The following is a 19,526-nucleotide window of genomic DNA, read 5'->3' as shown; positions in this document are numbered from 1 at the left end:
CCTGGTGCTGCCTCTGGCACAGTTCATGCTGCCTAGTGCCAGGGGCCCTCCCAAGGACACCCCATCTCAGAGACCCATGCTGCTCTCCAGTGTCTCCCCTGTATATGGGACACCATGAGCATGGGGGGAGCACAGACGCTGAACCTCTGTACTGCCTCTGCACAGAGAAGCTGCCATGCTCACAGCTGCCCTGCTGTCTCCTGGGCAGAATCCGACATACTCAGGTCCCCTTGGAACAGCCAGTGCCCCAAGCTTGCCACAATGGATGCTGCCCCATGCAGCACAGCTTCTACCTGTGTAGTGGCTCAGTTCCTTCCTCTTCTTTCGACGGCAATAGATCCAGATGCTAAAGCACATCAGGATGACCCAGCAGGCACCACCGATGCCTGCGATGAAGGCCGGCTGTTTCACCACATCTGTGATCTGCTCTGCCAGGCTCATGTTCTCCCCACTGCCAACGGGCACCGAGTCCTGCTCCAGGAAAGGGTCTGGTGGGGAGGGGCAGCAGAGACATGCGAGTGAGGGCAGAATCTGTCTGCTCCCAAGGGACTATGGGTCTGACCCAATGCTGAGGCACTGGGATCCGGAAGACTGGCTCTGAGTGCAAGGGCTGTTACTGCTGCAGCACTTAGCACTGTTGTCCCGTCCACACTTCATGGCCAATGGCCCTGCTGTATCCACTTCAGAGCCCAAGGAGCCATGTCACCCTCTTGCCTTGGCCCTCTCAGTCAGTCTCCCCCTGAGCCCAACTATGGCCCTGAGACACCAGAGCTTGATCTTCCCCTTCCTGTCCCACCAGCAGCCTGGCAAGCTCCATCATGAAGCTGTGGACCACCACAGTGGCTCCAAGCAGGCACCTCTATGATACCGTGGGGCACTGTCACACACAGAACCCATCCCGTCAGGCTTGCAGGCCACCTGGGCAGGAGGGAGCTGTCCTTCCCCTTCTTGCCCTGCAGAGCACCTGGACTCACTGATCTGGATGGTGACAGGTGTGCTCCTCACGCCTACCCCGGCACTGGTGGCAGCCGCCACCTCGGTGCGGTAGAGTATACCAGGGACCAGCCCCTGCAGCACTGTTGAGAGCACCGTGCCATCCACGCTCTTGTTGATGTGGAAGCGGCTTTCATTCCCCAGACACCAGATCTGCCAGAGGGAGAAGGCTGAATTAGCCAAGGCTCAGGGGACGGTGGGGGCTCCAGATGCTCAGCATTACCGGAGCAAAACTTTTAGGCAATACCTGTGCCAGGTGTGGTGGCCTTGTTGAGGCCTGTTACAAGCACTGGCCCATCACCCTTGACCCTACTCACCCGGTAATCCTGGATGATCCCATTCTGGTCTCCTACAGGGGGTGGCTCCCATGACACACTGATGCTTGTGCTGTTGCTGGTCCCCAGCGTTACCACGGTAACTGCCTGAGGCGGGGCGCTGGGGGCTGGGCAGGATGAAGGAAAGAGGGGTTATTGCCAAAAGCTATCTGGGAAACTACCCACAAAGTCATGCCCCTGTCAGAGGCCAGGCCCAGCTCTGGTACCAACAGGACCACCTGAGCCATGGGACACCAAGAGTCCTGCACTGGGAGAGCCTAACCCAGGCTCCTCAGCCCCTATGGGCTCCTGCAATGCCCACATCATGCAGGGGGCTGGTTGAACCATTAACAAGGCAAGCTGGCTTCCCTATCCATATCCCTGACCCTGACCCTTCTCCAGCTGATCCCTAGGCTGCAGTTCTGAAGGACCACAGTGTTATCTGGATAACAGCTGGAAAGTGAGCTCTGCTCAAAGACAGCCTGCCAGCTTAGAGCAGGCCCACACACTCTGTCCCAACCAGGCCCTACACTATAGCCTCTGCTGACCCCACCCAGCCCAGCCCCATGGTTCCTCCAGGCAGTTGGCACTGCCAGGCAGCCCAAACCAAGCCAGGGGCACTGGCTCAATCATGGCCAACACCTACTGCTATGGGGAGGAGCACGGTTGAGGAGGCACAACGAAAGAGCAACCCATAGGGGAAGCTGGTAAGAGGCTGGTACATGCCTTGACACCTCCAGCCTTGTCCTCCCCACCTTGTCCCCACATACAGAAGAGGTCCCCAGGTGCTTGGCGACAGGATCCGTTTATCCCTCCACAGCTGGAGGGTGTCAGAGCAGGACCAGGGCCATTCCTGTTCCTGAACATGAGCCCAGCCCAAGATCCCCATGTCCTACAGCAAGCCCCAAGCACTGAGCAGGAAGCAGGTGGGGGTGAGGCCATCCTTATGCTAAGCAGCACTGACCTTCCTCAGGCATGTGCACTGTCAGCACCTCACTGTCCATGCCCTGGAACTCATCAAAGTATGGCCGGATCTTGAGCTCATACTCCTGGCCCTTGTGCAGCTCCTCCAGCACAGCACTGCGCTCAGCAGGCGCCTGCACATCCTGTGCCAGCCAGGCACCACCTCGCAGGCGGTACAACACCCGATAGCCCTGGATGAACTGGGCCTGGCGATCCACCTGGGGAGTGGGGAGGAAACTCGTGTGACTCGGCACTGGGGATGTTTGCATGTGGTCCTGGAGCAGGCCACAGGTCAGGGAGATGTACATGTGTCCACTGTCTTGCCCCTGCCACCGCAGATCCAGGGCAGGTCTTGGCCTTGTGCCCTCCACACTGCTGCCCCATACCACTATCCACTTCCCACATTGCCTTATGGCCCTTTCCCCTTCATACCCCCAATCCTGCATTGCTTATCCTCTGCATCCCATCATCACTACTGTATCCCTTACGCTGACCCTACCCCCACACCCTTTGCAACTCCCATCTCTGCACTGACCTGCTCCCTGCTACACAACCACCCATGCTGCCTCTCTCTGGGCCCTCTCTGCAGAGCCCTGCTGGCTACCTACCCACAATGCACCTTCCACGTGGACCCTGTCCCTGCTCTCTGCACTGTCTTGTGCCAACCCCTACCCTTTGTATTGCCTCTCCCTCATCACTGCTGCATGCTGGCAGAGGCATGCAACACTCACAGTCCAGGTCACTTGGATGGTGGTTGAGGTGAGAATGATGGGTTCTTGGAGCTGCACCACAACTTCCCCGAGCTCGCGTTGCACCTGCCGGTGATCCACACCCTGCCGGGTGGGGCTGACATCTACCAAGCAAAGCCAGTCATGAGGGCACATGCAGCAGGTGAGACAGCCCTGCTGGGACCACCAGGGGCGGGGGGCCTGCGGGGGCTGAATCCATTTTACAGAGAAGCCAAAAGAGACCTGGCACAGAGCTCAACTGCCAGCCATAGGGCATGGCTCAGCCTGCCCCTCATACCGGGTTCCAAAATCCCAGCACAGCTGTTAACAAGAGAAGCGCAGGGGACCATCCAGCCTCTGGACCTCAATCCCCAAGCTGTGCCTGGCTCTCTCTGTCCATGGCAGATGTGGAAACAAGGCTCTAATGCCTGGGTTGAATCTGCTCTCCTTTTGCCAGGACGTGGCCTACTCAGGTCGCTCCCATCCTCCTCCGCCTTCCCCCTCCCCCACCCCAAGATGCCCCTCATCTAAGGCAGTCTGAGAGCTTCTGGCCCTGCCTGGCCGGCACTTGGATAACCTCACCTTGGGTGCGCACTGGTTCTGAGACGGGACTAGGGTCACTCAGCCCATAGGAGTTGACAGCCCGGATGAGGAAGAGGTAGATGGTGTTGGGGTCCAGGCCACTCACTGTGTGCTTTTCCACCTTCACGTTGTCTGCCACGGTCTGCCAGGTGCTGCCTGCAGACTGGCTGCAGCAAGTGAGATGAAGGGCTGATTGTGGCCAGGCCTTCTGCTCCCTTCCCTGGTGCTGTGAATAGGGATGACGGGGCAGGGGCCTGGCCTTTCATGGGCTTGGCATGGGGAGTGCCACAGCAGGGGCTCGCCAGGACAGTGACACAGCAGAGGGAGGTCTGTACAGCCCTTCTGGTGTGCAGAGCCCTGGGACCTTCTACGAGAAGTGGATTCTCCATGGGCCGAGGAACTCCCAGGAGGATGTCATAGCTCCAGAGGGACCAGCAGAGCTCTGTGGCACTCAGCAGAGGAAAGAGGGTCTGCTCCAAAGTGGCTCTAGAGCTGCTATCCCAGTGCAAAGGTGGAATCCAGCTGCCTTTCTGCCCAGGAGTTCTGTTTTCTTCCTGCCTGGCAGCAGTGTCTTACCTCTAGCTAGTGGGTGCTGAAAGCAGTGTCCATACCTGCTGCCCCACAGTGAAACCTCAGACCCTCCCCCAGGGTAAGTAACCACCCTCGAGGAGCTGCCAGACCCCTGGTACAGAACTCATTTTCTTCCAACTGATAAGAGTAGGAGTGTTAGGCTGCTCACAGCATGCAGGTCCAGTAGGTGGCATATTCCCCCTCGCCCCAATCCCTTGCATCCCTAGGTGTGTAGCAGCCTGTGTGCCGTGTGACCCAGTCAGGCTTGAATGGCCAGCCTAGCCACTGACTTACAGCCATGCCCTGATGTAGAGCTGCCAAAATCCTTCATTGCTAGGCACCCTCCCCGCTTGCCTCCATCAACCTCAGCAAACTCCAGAGCAGATGCTGCTCTGAGCTAGAAGCTGGGTGGGAGTAAGCATTTGCTCCTGCCCAGCAATCTGCCATGGCGGTAGGGGAATGAGGGTCTGGGTGCCACACCATTTTGGGCATCATGGGCAGGAATAGGAGAGCACAAACACCTGCCTTGCAGGGAGACCTGCTACGTAGAGCCAGGGACACACACAGCTATGCTTCTCCAAGCCCATAGGGAGAAGCTGTTTTTAGAAAGGAACTGCTGGTAATTGCTGCAGAGAAAGATGGGCTGAGGAATCCATCCCTACAGCATGGCAAGAGGCAGGTGTGTATCTGTGCACAAATCTATCTGTAGGTTTTGCCCTGTGGCTGAGTCCCAGAAGACCCAGTTTCTTCCATACAGTTCATATCTATAGGGAAGATTGCAGTGATGTCCCTTGAAATGCTCTATAGATGCTACAAACCCTGCCTTTGCTCATTCCTACTGCCAGAGCAGGGGATAGGGGCCCTGCATATATATGCTCTATATATGCACAATGATTATGATAATGTTGCCATGGAAACTGCAACTCATGACCTTGCCTGTTACTGGGGTCAGCCCCTGATTCATAGTCACTTCAGTATTGATCCTGCTTTGTGTCAGGTGGGGTAACAGGCAAAGGGAAGGAGGCCCTGAGATTTTTCCCTGGTGGTCCCCAAACTTTGTATCTCATATACTGGAGTGGTTTCTCCAAGATACACAGATACAACCCTGGGGGCTCAACTTTTCCTGCCAGTGATGATAGTTTCATAGTAGTTTCATAGTAGCTAGGGTCAGGAAGGACCTAAACAGATCATCTAGCCTGACCCCCTGCCACAGGCAGGAATGAATGCTGGGTTCACAAGACCCCAGACAGGTGATCGTCCAACCTCCTCTTGAATTTGCCCAAGGTAGGGGCGAGGACCACTTCCCTGGGAAGTTGGTTCCAGATTCTGGACACCCTAAGTGTAAAATATTGCCTCCCGATCTCTAACCTAAACCTGTTCTCCATCAGCTTATTACCATTGTTCCTCATCACCCCAGGCGGTGCTGGGGAGAAAAGGGCTCTTCCTATTTGCTGATGATCTCCCCTGATGAGTTTGTAGGCAGCCACCAGGTCCCCCCTCAGCCTCCTCTTGCCGAGGCTGAACAGGTTCAGGTCCCTCAGGACCCATAAGGACTCATACCCATGAGGACTCAGGCTGGGCCCAAAACCAAACACCCCCTAAATTAATGGCTGCCTTTGAAAAATAACCCTTATATGTCTTGCCTGAGTGACTGTCCCCAGTGGTGGAAGGAAGCTCAGAGCCCAAGATCCAGAACTCCATCTGCTTGGCTGCTCTGTCCATTCCAGCAGAGAGCAAGTCCAGCCCTGACACCAGCTGCTCTGTGCACAGGGCCTTGGGTGTGGGGCAGCCTCCAACTGTGAGGTGGTTCCTTACTGGGTATGCACTCCAAAGCAGTACACAGGCTCCCTGCTGATCTCCCTGCTTTAAGCCTTCCCTGGCTAGCATTCATGCTCAGAGAAAATGGGTACTCAGAGGCAGGGTGCAAGGCATTACCTGAATGCTTCAATGATGTATGAAGTGACTGCAGCTCCCCCGCTCTGGGGGCTTGGCTTCCAGACCAGGGTCACACTGTTCTTGGTGACATCGGTAACAAGTGGGACAGCTGGGGGCCCAGGCAGAAGGTTTGGCTCTGGCAGCTGCACATGGAGGTCAGCCCCATTCTCTAGGGAAGGAAGGATTAAATAAGCAGGAGTGACCTGCAAGGGGCAAGGCAGGGAGAGCCAGACAGTCCTGCCTAGGGTCCAGAGCTGTTAATTGCTCAGGATTCTGCTCCACAACCAGCCCAGGGAGCACTACTTAGGGAGTGACTGCAGGATTGCTCAGGGCTTCCACTGTGGCTGGCCTTACTTGGCCCTTTGCAGAGAAAGTCAAGAGCCCGGAGGACCTGGTGAGGGAAGTGCCACACTTATTTGTGATGAAAGATCTTAGCCTTCTGGTCCCTCAACCCAGCAGTACAGTCCCAGGCAGCACTGGCGCACTAACCCGGCTTCTGGAGCTCTACCCAGAGGATGGGCCCACACCTGCCATGAACACCACTACAAAATGTCCCTGAAGGATGCTTGGCTCCATGCTGCCAGGCTGCCCTAGGCCCTCCCAGGAAGGAATGCAGCACACAAAGCACAGCCAGCACTGCCTCCACCACGCAGTGGTCTGTGTGCAGGAAGGATCCAGGCAGGACCAGTCTGCATCCTGCAGGGCATGAGGCAGTAAACAGCCATGGGCAGCCAGGTTACTGCACCCTCCATGTGAGAGCCCCTGCCTGGCACAAACCTGAAAGCCTGTCAGCAATGATTGCCTAGAGACAGAGCTGCTGCCAAACAAATGCGGGGGTTCTGCCACTGCCCCAAGCTGCCTCCAGAGCTGCTCCTGAGTGTGTGTCTGCTCTTTGCCCCCATGGCACCCAGACAACATTACCATGCCCATGTCGAGCCACTGCTGCACTTCATATCCACAGCTGAAATGATCCGGGACTGACCTTGCACCACCAGGGCCCCGCTCCACGTTGTCTCCCCAGTCGAGCTGGTAGCGACACAGCTGTACAGCCCCGAGTCTGCTACCTGCAAGCCACAAGGGGAACAAGTGAGCAGCATGTCTGCCACTGCCATCCTGGGGGGCTAGCTTGGGGGTGGCAGGCACCATAACCACAAACCCTGTCTTTGCTCATTCCTACTGCCAGAGCAGAGGATAGGGGCCTTACAGGAATGCAGGGATCCCCCAAATACAGCAGGGTCTTGGTGCAAGCCTGGCCTGGGGCTGGCCTGTTTGACAGACATCAGCTTTACCCATCATGTGATCACCAGGCACCTGTGGGGTGCTGGGTGTCTAGCAAGCTGTGAGGCAACTAGTGGCACTTTTCCATGGAAGACAGCAGCAGCCCTCCCCCACCAGTGCAGCAAGGAGTCTGATCCTGCCAGAGGCAGTGCTAGGAGGACACCTGCCCTAGGTGGTGTGTACCTGGGCACTACTGGGCAGAACAGCCTGCTTGTCCCCCAGCATACTGCTGCCAGGAATAGGGGCCAGAGGGGCTTCTTTAGCTTACAGAGAAGATCCAACAGCCTGGGGAGCGAGGAGGACTGGGAGTTCAGTTTGTCAGGCAGCCGGTACGTATGGGCTGAAGAGAGGTACACAGTCTGAGTCAGCTGTGCTAGCCAGCAAGGGCTGGGCAGGGCAGGGCAAGCTTGGGGCTGCAGCTCCCTGGGGTGGGATACGAGTGAGTGCAGGGAACAGCCAATGCTGAAGTGAAACTATCACCAAGCTGTAGCTGCTACCTTTCTCCTGAAGAACATGACAGTTTTGTGGGAACCCACCAAAACCCCAATGATTATAAATGTCACGTCAGTGTCAAGGGGCTTCTCTAGCTGAGTGGTCGAGAGCGCCTGCTTGCTGGGGAGGCCAGGACTGGACACACACAGCCAAGCAGTCCAGCCTGTGGAGCACAGGACGTGCCGGTCTGCACAGTCAAAGTCCAGGGCTGATTGCCCACTGCTGTGATACCCAACACCACACACCCTGGGATGGCACTCGGGGTCCCTGATGCCTGGGGACAGAACACACTGCTTTGCTGCACTGTTCAAACATCTCCTGCTCTGAGGTGGCACAGTAAGGGCTGCAGAGCTGGGGAGAGGCAAGGGCATAAGGACTAACCATGTTATCTATCACATGATGTAATCGCATTAATGACTGATCTACTGCACTGTACTCAGGAAGGCAAATGTACATTACTATTGCATTTTAAAAAACCCACTGGACTACTGTATAAATTGGATTCAACATTTAATATTTATGTTAATGAATGCCCTATCATTTATCTCCCAGGTGACTCTCAGCAGTCTCCTGGAGATCATATCTAATTCCTGGAGACTCCAGGGCAATCCTGGAGGGTTGGCAACCCTGTAAGGTTGAGAGAGAGATGGGGCAGTGCTTCATGGGTGTGACCCATATCCTGAGGGTCAGGGGGGTATTAGAATCATAGAAAATTAGGGTTGGAAGGGACCTCATGAGGTCATTTAGCCAACCCCACTTCTCAGAGCAGGACCATCCCAAACTAGATCATCCTGCAGAGCCACTGCGTAGCCAGTGAGCCCTCAGCCTGTACTGGTGCATGGGATTGTTCCGTCCTCAGTGCAGGACTTTGCACTTGTCCTTGTTGAACCTCTTGAGGTTTCTTTTGGCCTAGTCCTCCAATTTGTCTAGGTCATTCTGAATCCTAGCCCTACCCTCCAGCATATCTACTACTTCCCCCAGCTTGGTGTCATCTGCAAACTTGCTGAGGGTGCGCTCCATCCCATCCCCCAGATTGTTAATGAAGATATTGAATTAATCCAGCCCCAAAACTGACCCCTAGAGCACTCCACTTGATACTGGCTGCCAACTAGACCTTGAACCATTGATCACTACTTGTTAAGCCTATCCAGGAAACTTTTTATCTTATAGTCTATTCATCCAACCCATATTTCCCCAGCTTGCTTGCAAGAACACTGCGGGAGACCTTATCAAAAGACTTACTAAAATCAAGGTATATCACATCCACTGCTTTCTCCACATCCACAGAGCCAGTTACCATAGAAGGCAATCAGGTTGATCAGGCATGACTTGCCTTAGGTGAATCCATGTTGACTTCTTCCTGATCACATTCCTCTCCTCCAAGTGCTTAGAAATGGATTCCTTAAGGACTTGCTTTATGATTTTTTGGGGAACTGAGATGAGGCTGACTGGTCTATAGTTCCCTGGATTCTCCTTCTTCCTTTTCTTAAAGATGGGCAATATATTTGCCTTTTTCCTATCATCCGTGACCTCCCCCAGTTACCACAAGCACTGGCGTTGAGTAAGGGGTACAGCATGTGCACCCCCTGAGCTTGGTGGTGCACCATCTACAAAAAGTGCCACCGACATTGCTCGTGGCACTTGCGGGCGGTCACCGCTTGCCAGCCTTCACCCCAGCCACTGCCAGTTTGCAGGCAGTCCCTGATTGCTGCTGGCTGCCGCCAATGCTGTCAGCGGTGACTGCAGGTGGTTGCCCACCACCCCCCCACTACCGACACCGCTGTGGTTGTCTGCGGGAGCTCCCTGCTCGCCGCCACCATGCCCCCGCCGCCGACACTGCCGCCTATAGATGGTTGCTTGCCACCTCGGCCTCCGGGGACATGTGACGTTCATGGCCACAAGTTTTCAAGGATAATGGCCAGCTTCTCTACAATCACATCAGCGAACTCCCTCAGCACCCTCAGATGCATTTCATCCCACCCCCATGGGCTTGTACATGTCCAGCTTTTCTAAACAGTACCTGTGAGGGCTGCTCACCTCCTCCCCAAACTATGCTGCCCAATGCTGTTGTCTGGGAGCTGACCTTGCCTGTGAAGACCGAGATAAAAAAGGCATTGAGTGCTTTAGCCTTTTCCTCATCATCTGTCACTAGGCTGCCTCTCCCATTCAGTAGGGGACCCACACATTCCCTGACATTCCTCTTGTTGCTAACGTGCTTGTAGAAAACCTTGTTATCATTCACTTCGCTTGCTAGCTGCAACTCCAATTGCACTTTGACCTTCCTGATTTCATTCCTACATGCCCGAGCAATATTCTATTGTTCTTCCCTAGTCATCTGTCCAAGCTTCCACTTCTTGAGAGCTTCCTTTTTGTGTTTAAGCTCACTGAAGAGTTCTTTGCTAAGCCAAGCTGGTGGCCTACCATATTTGCTATTCTTCCCACAGATCAGGATGGTTTGCTCCTTCACCCTCAGTATGGTTTCTTTAAAATACAACCAGCTCTCCTGGACTCCTTTCTGAAGTCCAGATACCCAGGATCAAGCTCCTCTGAGTGCAGCTGCCAGCAAAGTAGGGCAAAGGGCAGGTGATTGTCTAGGAGTGGCTCCTTTCTCTAGGGTGTGAGCCTGGGGAGGTGAAGGCAGGAAACAAGTTGCAAGGGAGAGGGCAGGGCACTCTCTCCTGTGCTGGGGAAACTGAGGGATCACTAACATGCCTGTCAGGTGGGCTCTGTCCTGTATCTCAGGAGCTGCCCCATTTTTCCCATGAATCACCACGGCCTGCTGCGGTGCCTGTCCTTGGGGACCATTAACTCACACAGCCTCTAATCTGTCTGACAGCCCTAATTTTTTCCTGGGCAAAGAGCCACAACTGCTATCAAATGATGCTATTAGGCACACCGGGATCCAGCAGATGCATTAACCTCCTGACTCTGACACAACAGAGGCACAAAACACATGTGAAATAATTCTCTCTTCACTGAGTCATACCATCAATTTTTAAACAAATATTTAGCGTGAGCTCTGTGTTTTGTTAAGTAATTTATGAATAACCTCCCCTTTACCTCAGCACTGCGGCTGATGCTGCAGCATCCCCAGTGTGCCCGCCTGCCTTTGGGCAAGGGGGAAGAAACCATACTGAATCTCTATGGCCTGCATCCCCAACACAAACCTGCCAGCCCCATGGGCAGCACCATGCCACCTGCAGCCCTGTAGCAGGGCTGCCAGAAACCTGTCCCATCACTGCCACTGTCTCACACTGTTCCCAGCCCTGCCATCCACCTCAGACGGCAACAGACAGACACTGGTCTGCTCCTAGGAGGGACAGGAGCTCCAGCTCCCTGTTCTCAGGGCTAACTGTCCTGGCATGCTGGGGCTCTTTCCCAGCCCAGAAGCAACAGGTGGTTAAACACATCGGGGTGAGAGGATGCAGCAAGACTGCAGCTGTAACAGGAGTTGACATGTCTGTGGGTAACATTAGTGATGCTCGCGGGTCATTTCAGGTTACTCTGGAAACTGCCCTAGCCCGTTAGTGTTCAGACTTCACTAGATATCAGCTTGCTCTGCCTTGGCTTTGAGCCCCTCTGCTACCCCAAAAACTCCCATTCCCCTGGCCCCAGGGTCTCTCTCTCCCTTCTGCAGGCACCCCCAAATGTGCTCTTTAAAAATGATGGGTATCATGGACCCACATGTATGGGTATCATGGACCCACAGGCATGCACACACTTTCAGCATCTTACTGAGTGCTTAACACACATGTGTACACATAATTCAACTTCCTGTGCCCCAGTTCATTCTGCCATCAAGGCTCAAGCTCCGCCAGCTCTGCCCAGGTGCACCACTCCAGGGCTCAAACCCCCAGGGCTGTGGTGGGCTGTGCCAGTACTGGCAAATGGCACTTGTTCAACTTCAAAGTAAAATGCCATTACTAGCCGTGAGGGCAAATCAACCCTGAGCTGGCTCCCTGGGGAGGCAAGGACCCAGTCTCATGTGGACTCTGCAAGGTGAGACTGGATACCTTCCTAAGGGACCTGCTTTAATTCAGCTTTTGTGAGAAGTTCCTTAGCTTGTGAGTACAAGAGCTGTGTGTCAGGCTAGAAGGCAGTGCAAGTCTTCCCTGACCTCTGAACTTGTAGATCTGAGTTCCCTTTTCCCTTCCCTCTTCCTTCACAGGTTCGATACACTCACAGTTCTATATTAAGGCTATCATTTTAATCTAATCTCATGTTTCAGGGCTTCACATGATCATAGGGAGGGTAGGGAAGGAATTACTTCTCCCAGAGCAGAATTTGACTTTTGTTTTTCTTTTCCTGCCCTCCTCTAAAACAGGAGAGAGTGGCTATGGTTGAAGACAGGCTAGAAAGCAGGTTGGGCATATGTGCCATGATGTCCTCTTCCTTACATGCTTAGGGTCCAGATTTTCATCCAGACTAGGTTGCAGAAATCTTGAGACATTTTGGCTTTCTCTGCCACATGGGGCATTATTCACCTGCTGGAACCACCTGGGTAGTTCTCCTTTAATCAGTTCCTAGTCACTGTGGCATGGCTGGGTCTTTGAGGACTGAAATACATGGTCTAACTAAAATCTTTCAACTTGTCGTTGTTCTCAGTGATCCTTTACGGTCAAGGACGATCACTCCCATAGTCAAGTAAAGGGATGTAAATGAGTCCACTGATGGCTAAGAAGGCTGATCCTAAAGCCACAGACTTTATGGCAAATGCCACAGGTGGTGGTTAACGGGAAGGTCAGACCACAGATTTCTCAGTCTTGTTCCTTTCCTTCCATTTCTGTCATTTTTCCGCTTCCAGGAAAGATGGTTCTCCTCAGAGTAAGATGTGCCTTCTCTCACAAGGCATTGCCTCTCCTGAACTAGTTTTTCCCAATTTGCGGTGTCAATACCACACTTCTTACTGTTCACCTTGAGGGAGTCCTTGAAGTGTTTCCTTTGGTCCCCACATGTCCTTTGTCCTTGGCTGAATTGGGAGTATAGCAGTTGTCAACTTACTGTAGGGTATTGGGTGAAATGTAGTGGCTTGTGATATTTGGAAGGTCAGACTCAATAACCTTCTTCCCTCCATCGGATGCTGCCCAGTGAAGCTCTGTCACCCCTCTCTGTCCTGGGCAGCTCTTCATTTCCTCTCTCTGAGTGCTGTTAAATGGGAAACCTGTTCCTCGAGTTCCTGTAGCTGGTCAATACTATGTCTGCCAGGGGGAGGCACTGGCATCAATCGTATCTCCTGTCCCAGATATTTCCATCATTTCCTGTATAGTGTTGGGAGGGGGGAAACAGAGCTCCCTGACAAATGTGTGATATAAAATCATTGTACTTGATCCGTTACATTTTCCCAAGTTGTTCACTTCTGGAGCCAGATATCTCTCTGTACTCTGGGTGGGTTTCCAACTTTCATGTGTGTGTGAAATAACATTGGAGTTGAAGATGTGTAACTTCCTCTGTAAATCATTGATTTTTGATGACCAGATCATACTGAGGCTGCTGAATACGGCTGCTATCTTGCCAGTCCATGACCTTATTTCCTTCTGGATGTCCCCAGTGCTTGCACATACTGCCAAAGTATGTGAATTAACTCATCTGCAGCATGCCTTTGCCTCTTCCAGCAATGTTTGGGTTAGGAGCATCTGGGGTTCTTGTTAGTTTGTTTTTAACAGCTGCTAATTATCCCTATTTTTGCAATGAGGAGAAAGCTCCTTTAGAACTATCTTTTTGGTATAATCTAAGTCATAAATTTAAATTAAGACTAGATTTATATTGGGCTATCCCCTCACACACACCCATGAACTTACTCTCAGTATAAAGGGGCCTTTTTTTAGTTTGTTCTGTGCTGCCGAAATATGAATTTGTGCTAACCTGAAGAAAGCCCCTGGAATAAGCACGTCGGTGCAGGGAAACACCATGTAACCAAACCTGTGCTAAAAGGTCACACTTCACAGATAGAAAAAGTCTCCATGGCAACTTGGGTTTGTACAGCTGTTGAAGGTGAGTGAGCCCCATGCTGCCCCCACCACTGGCTTGCACAGGGAAAGGGGGATCACTGCCACCGCTCTTGGTGAGGAAGAAAGTTCTAGCTCAGGGTGGGCAGACCTCACTCCCCCTCCCTGGCATCTCTTTTGGAGAATTTCACAGAGCCAGTGTCCCACATGGAGCCCTTGCAGCCTGCAGCATGGGTTAACTGCAGTTACATCTGCAGGTTGGGAAAGGCACTACCAAACAAAGTACATGGGCAAATGGAGATTTTAGCTGCTTTAAAAAGGGAGGGGAGCTGCTGTTAGGAAGCCTGCACCACTTCCTATGCTGTGACAGGAACTGGTAGCTACAAGTGAGTGACATTACCTTAACCCTGACCCTGGATGAAGCAGGGTTAATGTTTTGTAGGGGGAAGATGGAGGGGAGATTTCTACACTGGCATGACTACAGGTGCCTATGGATATAATAACTGGATGGGAACCCCTTGTATCCCTGCCCTTTGATACCCAAGCCACTGTCACCTCTACCTACACCCATAAAATGAAACAGCAACAGCTTCCTCAGACTGTGACAAGCAGCTCTGAGGCAGCACAGAGTGAGGGAAGAGCTCCGGTGGACAGCCCTCCCCCTGTATCTGGGTGCCCACTAGACCCCAGCACTGATGCCACTGGAGTTCACACTGGATGGAGGTCAGAGCTGTAGGCACAGGATCCCAGGCTGTCAGCTCTGTGGCAGGGCAGAGCAGTGAGGGGGATACAGAAAGGCATAAAACCAGGTGCCTTCCTTGTCCAATAAAGTAGCTTCTTTGTCCCAGCTGTTCCATGGCCTGAGAATCAAGGGGAATGGGAGTGTGTATGTACATCTGTGTGTGCATGGCTGTGCGCATCTGTAATCCAGATCCCCATTCCCTACAGCATAGGGCATCTTGCTGCAAAGATCATCACTGCCAGAGCATGTAACACCAAAACCACACAGTGGGGAAACTGAGGGGTTAAGTGATACTAGGAATATACCAACTGATGTCTTCATATCTGCTAGCCAGCAGGTACTAGCAGAACAGAAGGGAAGAATCGGATTTCAAGAGCGCTGAAATATCCTGAGCACTAGCAACCCTCAGGGCTATGGTACCTGTTGCAGGGAAGACATCTCCCCAGGCACTTTGTAAATTTTTTTAGATGTTAAGGGGGAATGGGAAAAACATATAAAGTCAGTCTTAGCCAGCTCTTTGCTCAGTGACATCTGCCTGAGACATGCTAGCTAGAGGGAGCCAACTGGATAAATCTGTATGCCTACATTCCTCAGATTTTCTTGGTATTACCTGTGCTGTATTCTGTCCACACAGTAGTGATGTGACATTTAAAGTGACAGGGGATGTGTCTACATGAGTTGCTAACTGCGCAGTTGCCTAATAACACTGCGCAGTAGTGTCCTGGATAAAACCTGTGCTAATAAACTACTAAGCAGTAATATTAGGCTACTGTATAATTAGTGTCTGCAAAAACCTGTGTGCTGGCACTACTGCGCAGTAGCACTAGTTACTGTGCATTGATTTAGTACTTGGTTATGCAACTACGAAACTTAATACACTGTAACTACAGCGCATTAATGAATGTGTAGATGTGCTCAGGATCATTTTAAGTCAATGCAAAGCCCTTTGTGGACTCATTTTGGGTCCTTGCAGCCAGCAGCCTATTTTGGGGGTGTCTGTGAAAGTAGAAGCTAGCCCAGGCATGAATGCTTTTCCAGTTCCCTGCTCAGAGGAAATGCCACCAACAGCCAAAGCCAGCTGGAGGGCCCTGCTAGAGAGGAGACTGAGAACAGAATTGTGGGAGTCCCCCCTGCATACTTGGCAAGTCTACTCTGACAATGGTGCGGTGATGAGCCAGGGATGCCAGGGCTAGGAAAGGCCCAGATTTGGCAGAAGCGTGGGATAAGAAGACAGGCAGCGCTGGGGGTTTAACCCCCTGGGGCCAACTGTGGGCAGGCTGTGTGGGCTGATGTGTGGGCAGGCCGCAGGTGTATGGGCTTTTCAAAGCTCTACTCTGCTCTCAGCTGTTATGTCTTTTCTAGAGATGTAGAGCAACCTGGCCTTTTACATGAGGAGGCTGCAGGGATGTGTATAGATCCCTTTCCTGTTCCTACTCAGGGAATTAGACTATTGTTTCGCCCAGTAACTGATAAATTAGTGAATCGGTGACTAAGCAGACACCAGGCTCAGGAATTCAGTTACTCAGGACTGAATCTTGGGAACTATACAATGAACAGACCATTTGCTCACTCTAAGTCCACATGGAGGTGTTTATTTTGGGGCACAACTTGCTCTTCCTGCTCCATCACGACTCTCCTCCTGCCAGTGACCCCAATCCACAGTGGCTTCCCTTCCTCCTTCATCTGTATCCCCTAGAAGCTTGCAGCCCCCATTCTCTACATCATATCCTCCTCTGTGCTGATCTCCTGTGTCTGTCCTCTCCACAGCCCTTAACCTGAAGGCATCAGACAACTTCCCTTACACTCTCCTCCCTTTGGGGTCTGTATTATATTAGGAATATTGGTTTCGAACTGAGTGAGCATTGGAAGCACAATTTGGTTCCTAATCTGGATACAGTCCAACCCATGGGCTGTTCCTGGAAACAGCTGTGTTCACCAGGGCTCACTAGGGGTTGGACCACCACAGCGTGAATGCCATTTTTTGCATTAGCTCGGCCTGCTTCCAGAAGTGCTTCCACGATGCCACTTCACCTTCTTCTCATTGCCAGGTGCTCATAGAAAAGTATGGGGAGAGCACAGCTGTGTCATAGTAGCTGCAAGCAGGGCCTGCAGGCACAGCATGGAGGGGGGCTGGGCTGGGGCCAGAGGGTCAGGCCTGGTTGCTCTCCACTTGCCCCACAGCTTTCTTCCTCCCACAATGGCTGTATGCACCATGGCCTGGGCTTCCCTCTGTACTTGGGCTGGGCAGGACCAAGAGGCCTGGCACAAGCTAGGCATAATTCCTTGGTGGGCTGAATTTAATTCTCAGACCTTTTTTTGCCCACCTCTGAAGGCTCAGCAGAGGCCTCCTGATGAGAGGCGACTAGTGCCCCATCCACACCCATAGCCCTTGCCCTTTATTCAACTGCTTTGCTCTGTCGTGCTCTGCAGCTTTCTGGTGAAGTCTGCCCTGGGCAGGGGGCAGGCAGAGCAGGGCGGCGCCTTGGAGAACTATGCCTACCTGCAGGTTTGTGATTTGCAGAGTTCCGTTGTCCAGCAAGCTGACTCTGGGATCGCTGCCCACAACCTTTTGCCCATCTTTCAGCCACTGTATGCTAGGCACAGGATTTCCAGTCACGTAGCACTGCAGCTGGGCGGTTGAGTCGACAGCAAATGTCTGATTGATCGGCCCTCGGCAGATAATTGGTGGGATATGATCTGACATCACTTAAGACAAAAGAAAGAAGAGAACCAGTGAGGGATTCCTCCCTGCTCAAGGGCAGGCTGTGTGAGCTGCTCTGAGCAGACAGCCATGTGGAATGGCTGAGTCTCATGTGGAACTCTGCTAAATTTGTACCCTTCTGATGAGGGTGCAGTATCTGACCCTTCAGAGCCATGGAGATTCCTGGCTTCAGACCCAATCTGCCATATTGCATCCATCAAAATCAGTCTACCAAGAGTTCAGCATGAGCAGTGGCTCAGACCCCCGACTTATTGATCCTACCACCTGTGGCCTAGGGAAAATACTAAGTCCCTACCATTTTGTAATCACACTGGGTAAAAAGCAGCTCAGTCATAAGAACATAAGAAGTGCCATATTGAGTCAGACCAATGGTCCATCTCATCCAGTATTCTGTCTCTGATAGTGGCAGAAATGGATGCTATACAGGGAGAGCATCGAACCAGACAGCTTTAGAGTGATCTATCCCCTATTCAATACCCTCCTGGGCATCCACCATTTACTTACTGAAGTGCCAGCAGCTTGGTCTACTGCCTCTCATCTGCCATCTTTAGGAGAGTAGCAGGTTGATTAAGTGGGCAGCTGGGAATAGGAGTATTCCAGGGATCCTGGCTTCAATATCATCAAGATAACTGCTACCAGGCACCAAATGGAAAGGGAGGAGCAGAATGAGAAAGACAGAGTGATGGACAAGTTGGCCTTTCTAGACTGTGATGCAGTCAAGTCCTGTAGGAAGGCACTGGAGGCACTTAAGCTGTTTGAGCTTTGCTTTCTGCTGTTGTCTTTTTCTGTTAATTGATCTTTACATCATCTTAAAAGCCTCTGCATGATGGCTTGCAATTTGCTTTTCCTACAGACCAGTCCTGGCTAATGAAACTCCTATCAATCAGCTTGCTTAGTAACTTGTAATTAAATACTCAGTTGAAGGCAAGAATTAATTGGTTATCTGAAGATGTATGTCTGGCAACTGCAGGCAGCAGGAGTGTCAGCATGCACCTTTCCTGCCTGCACCAACAAAACAAAGGAACCCAAAAGTGTTATTAAACTAAAAACGGGGTGTTCGAATCACAGCTAAGGTTCAACACATAAGGCTCTTCCTGAAAGCAGAGAACTGTTTTGCTATACTGGCTATAGCTGATAGTCAGAATTCAGGGCAGTCTAGGCCCAGTTCCACAGGGGAGTCACTGGCCACATCCCCATGAGTAAGGGCATACTGCTGCTTTTTGCACCAACACATGCTCCTGCACATGGAGTTTGCGCAGGGAAAAATGCCTTTGGTAGGACAGGGAGGCTGGGGCCAGCACCTGGGCTGGCCTCAGCAGCCTTACCTGGGTGTCTGGGTGCCTCCCAGGGCTCCAGTGGTGGCAATCTGGGTGCATGCAGAGTGTGGCTCTGGCCACCTAGGCTCTGGTTTTGGGCACCATGTGCTGCTGCCATGTGCACTGCCTTGTTTTTCTTCCGTGCGCTTTTTCTTTATACTGGAATTTCTCAGTATCTAAATTTGGCTCTGCACTGCAAACGGGCAGCACAGAAAACCAAATTACATGTGCAGGGTACATTTTGCAGTGCCTCAACAGCCTCTGAGGTGCTGCAAAATGCATGCGGCCACTGAGTCTGAGATGGGGCATCAAAGCCCAAGGAAAAATGGAAAGACTTGCAGGCATTGAGCTGCCAGTGGATTGATTTCTCTTCTACTTCAGTGTCTATTGATTTACTCTAAATCACTAAGGGCTGCTCCGTATTGCACATACACTACCCAGTAGCTTCTGGCCTTCTCTAAAGAGTAACTAGGAGCCTGTGCTTTGCTCTAGGGATTTGAACCCTCCCATGACAGACACTTCAGTGAATGGGGTCTGTCTGATTAACGCATAGGCTTGTGCTGCTGCATTTCTATGGAAGCCAGGTGCTGGTGCCAATTTGATGGGGGATCAATGCCATTGATCTCATGTACATGAAGGAAAGGGCAGGAGGTGCTCTGACACAGTGAGAAATGATGTTGAATAATAGTCTCATTGAACACAAAATGAGTGTACAGGCAGTGGGGGTGGAGGACAATAGCAAGGCACACAAGGACTACATGGCTCCCCTGTCCTCAAACAGCTACAGAGCAGCCACCGAAGTAGGGGCTGAGTACTTAGCACTCTGCCACCAGCTTTCTCAAGGCCTACCCAGTGCCCTTGTGGTCCTGCCTTGCTTTGCTGTTATTCCACAGTGCAGGCAGCTCTGGTCTCTCCATCACTCTCCTGTAGTGCTGAGCCCTGCCTG

The 19,526-nt window shown here is 52.3% G+C and overlaps 1 protein-coding gene across 1 annotated transcript in view; it reads right to left on the bottom strand.

Annotated features, from left to right (window-relative positions):
* ROBO3 (roundabout guidance receptor 3) overlaps positions 1-19,526 on the bottom strand; it is an 86,239-nt gene that overhangs the window by 7,152 nt on the left and 59,561 nt on the right. Inside the window, exons 8-16 of the mRNA XM_014525827.2 lie at positions 17,043-17,248; positions 7,068-7,149; positions 6,086-6,254; positions 3,581-3,747; positions 3,002-3,123; positions 2,272-2,488; positions 1,311-1,435; positions 975-1,146; positions 294-488 (exon numbers count right to left, since the gene is read on the bottom strand). Of these exons, the coding sequence (XP_014381313.1) occupies positions 294-488; positions 975-1,146; positions 1,311-1,435; positions 2,272-2,488; positions 3,002-3,123; positions 3,581-3,747; positions 6,086-6,254; positions 7,068-7,149; positions 17,043-17,248 (1,455 nt within the window). The remainder of the gene's footprint in view (positions 1-293; positions 489-974; positions 1,147-1,310; positions 1,436-2,271; positions 2,489-3,001; positions 3,124-3,580; positions 3,748-6,085; positions 6,255-7,067; positions 7,150-17,042; positions 17,249-19,526) is intronic.

Source organism: Alligator sinensis, unplaced genomic scaffold (genome assembly GCF_000455745.1).
Source record: "Alligator sinensis unplaced genomic scaffold, ASM45574v1 scaffold625_1, whole genome shotgun sequence".
In the NCBI taxonomy this organism is placed as follows: Eukaryota; Metazoa; Chordata; order Crocodylia; family Alligatoridae; genus Alligator; species Alligator sinensis.
This window is presented reverse-complemented; position numbering and strand designations above follow the sequence as displayed.